Here is a 6,922-nt window from a genome sequence, read left to right on the forward strand (position 1 = left end):
ACAGAATAAACAACAAATTCTCTCGAATGAATATTAATATCCCAACGAATATCCACGACGAAGTACAAGAAAAAGTCTGCGCTACCGAGGACGCTTCATCCATGAAGTGCTGTTCCATGTAAAATCGCGTTTCGTAATCGTAAATATTCATGAGCTGCGAGGCACTCTCGTAGTCGGAAAGGTGAGCCGAGAGACCCTCTGGCGACTCAGATACGCAGGTGTACGACGGTGTACGGCTGCTCAGGTGTGCAGCGAGTGGGACACTCGAGGGTCCGACGGGATTCGGGTGCTCTTTCCGTCGAGCACCTATAGGTAAAGATCAAGAGCGCAGTGTGGCGTGGGAGGAGCCGCGCGAAAGACTTTCACTCGGCGGACTCAATTGTTGAATAATATAATAATATGTGACACTGTCGAAAGCAGCGCGAAATAACCGTGAAGGGCCCCTTTCTAACTTTTACGTCTTTCACCAAGAAGCAACGAGAGACATTTACCATTTCGTAAAAACTTTATTGACCGTGCTGCTGTCCGGTTTTACATGCTCGGTATGGCCGGACCGGAGCGACGGGTTCCGGTCCCCATGGGAGACGGTTCACGGTGGCTAATCGTTTGTCGACTCTCTTTTATTATACTCTTTATTATCAATCGTTATAGCAGCTGGCTGCCGGGACGCTGTCCGATATAAAATCGGTTCGTTAAATCTATTTCACCGTCTCCCGTCAGCGACACCATAAATAGCTCTTACTTTACACGCGATCGTATGTAGAAAAAAAAATTACAAAAGTGTAAGCGCAGTTCGTCGGGATACGCCCCGCAAAGGTGGGCTCATCATCGGACGAACGGCGGCAGTTCGAGCGGGTTCTCCGGCACCTCGTAGAAGTAGCCGATCGGTCTCTTCGTGGTAGGCGGAAGAGTCGGCGTCGGTGCCGGGTTGCCGGTTGGCGGCGGTGTGTACTCAGTCGACGTGGGCGTCAGCGTGTAGATGGGCGTGGGCGGTGGAGGCGGAGTTACGGTGACGCGTGGAGGCGTCGGGCTCGACGGTGGGAGGTACGGTTCCGGACGAGTACTTGGTCGCTCGCTGTGTGGGGGTAGGTAGGTCGAGGGTCCAGTGGGTCCGGGAGTCGGGTAGGTGACTCTTGATGTAGTGTATGTGGGCCTGGGCGTGGTGTAGGTAGGTCTGGGCGTGGTGTAAGTAGGCCTAGGAGTGGTATAGGTGGACACACCTGTGGTGTAGGTAGGCCTGGGTGTGGTGTAAGTAGGCCTAGGAGTAGTATAGGTGGACACACCTGTGGTGTAAGTAGGCCTGGGCGTGGTGTAAGTAGGCCTGGGCGTGGTGTAAGTAGGCCTGGGCGTGGTGTAAGTAGGCCTGGGTGTGGTATAGGTTTGTCTAGGCGTAGTATAGGTAGGCCTAGACGTGATGTCGTAAGTGACAGGTGGCAGATAGGTGGATGGTCCTCTTGACGGGATGTGAGAAGTCTGGTAGGTAGGCCTGGTGGTATAGTCATAATACGTTGTTGGTCTCGAGGTTGTGGGCCCATAAGTGGGCCTCGTTGTAGGACCATACGTCGGCCTTGTTGTAGGTCCATATGTGATCCTCTGTGTGGTCACGTCGACAGGCCTCGTTGGAAGGGTCCCATAAGATGGTCTTGTTGTGGGATGAGTGCGGTCAGGTGGCAGATAGGTGTTGGGTTGAGTCGGTGGGTGTGGAGGTCTGGTGGGCGGGGTCCTGGGTGGTTGTGGCGGAGGTGGAGTGGGTGGTCTGGTCGGTGGCTGTGGGGGAAAAGGTGGCAAATAGGGCGTGGATGGCGATATAGGAGGTTGAGGGTGAGGAGGAGGTCTGGTTGGTGGTTGTGGCGGCTGTGGAGGATGAGGAGGCCTGGTAGGTGGTTGTGGGGGTAAGTAAGGCGTTGACGGAGTCTTTGGTGGTTGCGGAGGAGGTGGTGGAGGTCTAATTGGTGGCTGTGGTGGATGCGGAGGTGGAGTAGGGCGTTTAGTTGGCTGAGGTGGGAAGGGTGGCAGGTAAGGTGTCGATGGTGTCTTCGGTGGCTGTGGCGGCGATGGTGGTCTGATTGGAGGTTGCGGTGGGTGTGGAGGTCTTGTTACAGGTGTTTCTGGGGGGATATAAGGCGTTGGTGGCCTCGGCGGTCTGGTTACAGGTGGTTCTGGAGGTATATAAGGTGTCGGAGGTCTTGGTGGTGGTGGAGGTGGCCTAGTCGGTGGCTGTGGAGGGAAAGGTGGTAAGTAAGGTGTCGATGGTGATATAGGAGGCTGTGGGGGGCGCGGTGGAGAGGGTGGCCTGGTTGGTGGCGCAGGTGGGAACGGAGGCAGATAAGGTGTCGACGGCTGGATTGGCGGGTGTGGCGGTGGAGGTCTGGTAGGAGGTGGGCTCGGAGGGAAGTGCGGTGGCGTTTTTGGTGGTGGTGGGAACGTCGGCGACGGTGTCGGATAATCATATCCTGTCGACGGCCGTCTAGGAGGTGTTACAGGAGGAGATGGTGGTCTAGGTTGTGGGTGCACAGGTGGCCTGGTAGGTGGCTGTGGCGACGAAGGTGGGTAATAAGGTGGTAGCGGCGGATGCGTCTGTGGTGCTGGATAAGTAGGCGGCTGGGGTGGTCGTGGCGTTGGCCTTGGTGGCTGCGTCGGGAACGGTGGTAAATAAGGCGTCGACGGCGATTGAGGAGGCACATACGGTGTAGGTGGCTTCGGTGGTTGTGGAGGTGGTCTTACCGGAGGTTGGGTCGGGAACGGTGGCAAATAGGGCGAAGATGGCTGCCTGGGAGGCTGCGGTGGTGGTGGTGGAGGCCTGGTCGGAGGAGGCGCAGGTGGAAAGTGCGGTGGTGTCTTTGGAGGTGGTGGGAACGTCGGTGACGGTACCGGGTAATCGTATCCAGTTGATGGCTGTCTAGGCGGAGTTGGAGGTCTCACTGGAGGAAAATCTGGCCTTGGTGGCTGTGGAGGAGATGGAGGTCTCGGTGGTGATGGATAGTCTGGCCTTGGTGGTTGAGGAGGAGACGGAGGTCTCGGTGGTGACGGATAGTCTGGCCTTGGTGGCTGTGGAGGAGACGGAGGTCTCGGCGGTGGTGACGGATAGTCTGGCCTTGGTGGCTGTGGAGGAGACGGAGGTCTCGGTGGTGGTGGTGGATAGTCTGGCCTTGGTGGCTGTGGAGGAGACGGAGGTCTCGGCGGTGGTGACGGATAGTCTGGCCTTGGTGGCTGTGGAGGAGATGGAGGTCTCGGTGGTGACGGATAGTCTGGCCTTGGAGGCTGTGGAGGAGACGGAGGTCTCGGTCGTGGTGGTGGATAGTCTGGTCTTGGAGGCTGAGGAGACGGCGGCCTCACTGGGGGTCCTGGTGGGAACTGCGGCCTGCTTGGAGGTCGTAGCGGCTCCTTGGGCACTGGATAGTCGTATCCAGTGACAGGTGGTCTGGAGGTAGTTACATGGGGCGGCGATGGTCCATGCGGCTGCGTATACTCTATAGGCGACTGCGTGTACGATGGCGTGATGGTCGACCTCGTTGGTGGGCCAGTGTGTGGGCCAGGCGATGGCCGGGTTGGCGACGGATACGAGTATCCTCCCGTCGGCCTGGTCGGCGGCGGTTGAGTGTACCTATGAGTCGTCTCATAAGTATATACTGGAGTCACCGGTGGCCCGTGCGTCCCAGTCGGTCTCGTTGGCGGCTGCGGGGAGCTGGAAGGGGTTAACAAGCATCGAATAAACATCCTAGTCTACCTTGCTCCTCCATAATCGATACAATCTGACGAAACATTACCGTGGCGGCAAGGTGAACTTCTCCTCCGGCGGCTCATAGTTGTATCCTCCGAAACTAGACTTTGCTAGTATCGCCCTTTTGCTTCTCTCATTGGACGTTTGCGCGCGGCATATGGAGAGCACGGCCACTACGGCGGCGATCCACAGGATACGCTGAAAAAACACCGTAAACGGCCGAAACACTGTAGAACTACAATTGTGCGTTTAATTGTCAGGTTGTGTGATTCTAGATATATATATAGTCAAGGTGAACGTGTTTGCGATATACACCATTGGAACTCACGGAGCACGCTCATTCAAGAATACGCAGATAGCCACGGGTACACAACCGGCCCTCGATTATTAAATGCCGCGGGTATCCAAAGTAAATTAAGTCACGGACTCTGCCAACGTAATCGATTATAATACATATATAATATCGGATACCGTCTTCGTGGGATTATCTCACGCCTCACCCACGTAGCCGCTTATGTAACCGGTCACTCGACCACATAGCGGGCCGCTATGATGTGCCAATGATCGTGAAAGGTTCGTCCGTGCGAAATGCAACGCACTCTCAATTGATTAACTGCTACTCCGCCGTCGGGACAGTGTGTGCATCGGTTTCGGGCAGAACGATTCCCAAATTTTTCTCTTTGCTTTTCGGGAGGCCCGCGCCGGCTACCAATTATCGCGGCAGAACCTCCACCCATCGTTTTGCAACTTCGCGAATTTAATTAACATCGGAAACTTCGTGCACTTCTCTGTTTAAAGAAAGCCTTGTCTTTTGTTGGCGCACTCGACGCGTGGTCCAGACTTCGTCGAAGCCGGACCCACCGGCGGGCACACGTTGCTCCGACGCGTCCCATCCGTCGCGACGTTTCGGACCGAATGAGGTCTAATGGGGCCGCCGCCGGTCGCCATGATTGTCGTACGCAGGGGGAGCTTCGTAAATCAGAGAGACAGGGAGAGGCGCGGCGGTACTTTTTCAAGCATTCAATGACATTTCAGTCGACGTCTCCAAATTGATAATTATACAATTTGCTACCTCAGAAGTGGAGACAATATTTGTCTAATTAATAGCTACTTAAATAGCACGCCTTTCCTCATTGTACACCTTCTTTAAGGTAAAATCTATTACTAAAAAAATACGAAAAATTTAAAATTATCTACAGCTAAAACTTACAATGTTCCAATGTATTTCCAATAAAAATAGCAATGTTTCTAATGGTTCAAAAGTTCCAAGAACTGAGCTTTGAAATGGGAACCTCCGCGGGGCCCGTAGAGTGGCCAGAAAATTAAAACTGTTTTATCCGTTTGCGAAACCACAAAGCTACGAATGATGGTTCTGGCTCGAAGGAAACGTCCAGTGACCTTTAGACGTGTAATTTATAAAGAGGGATCCGCGAGCGGCTACGGGGCAGAGATATTCTCTCCTCACTGTCTTTTGCCAGTATGTGAAAGGCTTCTAATGTATAAGTGGTGTCACGACGCCGTGAGCCGGGCCGGCCGAGCACGCGATACAGATCGGCAAGGTTATACCTGTTTTCTTGAGAAGATTTTGAGATCTCACGGTGTTCCCGTACTGTTCGCCGGATAAATAAATCCCTTGGGCCGGAGGAAGACCCCCAAGGACGATACTGAAATAACGTAATCGTCATGGGGAATTCCCGAATCGCTTAGACGATTAACTATGCCTTAGAGTATCCGAAATGTTGATCGCTATGCTTCGTTTTTGGTAGATATATTATAGAATTATTCTGTGAATTATATTAGAGTTTTTTACCCTATGGGATATATGGACAGATATGGAGCTTTATGTGAAAAATTGGGTTTGGCTGTGGGGGCGAAAGGCGACTACTTATGGTAGTAAGACTGTCATAAGACCCATGCAATTCAAAGCCTCTCCTGGGACGTCGACGTCCATAAATACATTTTTATATTATTCGTATCAGATCTGTCAATACTATTCCTATCATTTCTGTAAAGATTTCCTGTCATTATATTCTTTCTATATTATTCCTATAATTTTTGTCAGTATCATTCCTGTCTGTATATTTTTTTCTATTATTACCACCATTTCTGTCATTATATTATTATCTATATTATTCCTGTCACTTCTGTCAATAACATTCCTATCATTTCTGCCATTATATTCTTTTCTATATTACTTTTATCATTCCTGTCCTTATATTCTGTTATATATTACTCCTATAATTTCTGCCATTATATTCTTTTTATATTATTCCTATAATTTCTGACAGTTTCATTCCTATCTATATATTCTTTTCAATATTGTTCCTGTCATTTCTTTCATTAACATTCCTATAATTCCTGTCATTATATCCTCTTATATATTTACTTCTATCATTTCTGTCACTATATTCTTCTCCATATTATCCTATCACTGCTACCATTACTATTTTCTGTTCCACATTCCTCCCCATATCATTCCTATCGTTTCTGTCATTACGCCAGCGCCTCGCATTAAAATTAAATTAGCCGTACACCGATACACAGCTCCCTGCGAGAATCGAATCGCCGGGGCACTGTCGCAACGCGACAGAGGAGGACGGTAGAGGTAGGAAGTGTCTAGTTACGGTAGGTACCGACACGACCGAGGCTGCCATAAGGTTACCATGTCGTCCATGACAGCACCGAGTCCGCGTCGTATCGGTACAATGAACGCCGCGCGAGGGTGCTATCGAAATAAACGCGTCGGCGCTTTCAACCGCGCGACGCTTCCAACGAACAATACCATCGCGACAATCCTACTCCGTTAAGCATCCGTGGAATCGCAAGCGGGTTTCTCTGTACGGTGTCGTAAATCACGCGGTGGGAGAGGAAAAAAAAGGTTTCTAACTGAAATGTTGCATTTTGCAGCGGTCTTTTTAGCGGAACGATGATTACTGGCTGCCGATCGTAATGTTTGAGCTTCTTCGTGGCTCGTTGGTGTGAGTAACGCAAGCGATCGGTCATTTTAACGGCCGTTTATTTACACCTAGAGAAAGCGGTAACACACAGTGATGTTGCTGCTGCTGTGTGTGCGTAAAGAGAGGCCGCCGGTCAGAACGAGAAACCCAATGTTACAACAGTTTTCTATGAGCGGGTAATTTGCGTGCCCCGAGGTGCAAAATTCTGTCGCAATCCGGCGCCGGTTCGCTTCTGGCTACCGTG

At 51.5% G+C, this 6,922-nt stretch overlaps 1 protein-coding gene across 1 annotated transcript; it reads right to left on the reverse strand.

Moving 5' to 3' along the window:
* Nucleotides 1-534: 534 nt before the first annotated feature.
* LOC144477180 (uncharacterized) lies at nt 535-4,039 on the reverse strand. Its single transcript, XM_078194669.1, is given in 5 exon segments — nt 535-1,689; nt 1,691-1,894; nt 1,897-3,685; nt 3,768-3,956; nt 4,035-4,039. Coding segments are annotated over 5 exon segments (3,051 nt in total). The 3' UTR covers nt 535-825.
* Nucleotides 4,040-6,922: the final 2,883 nt, after the last annotated feature.

This window comes from Augochlora pura, chromosome 11 (assembly GCF_028453695.1).
Source record: "Augochlora pura isolate Apur16 chromosome 11, APUR_v2.2.1, whole genome shotgun sequence".
NCBI classification, from domain to species: Eukaryota; Metazoa; Arthropoda; class Insecta; order Hymenoptera; family Halictidae; genus Augochlora; species Augochlora pura.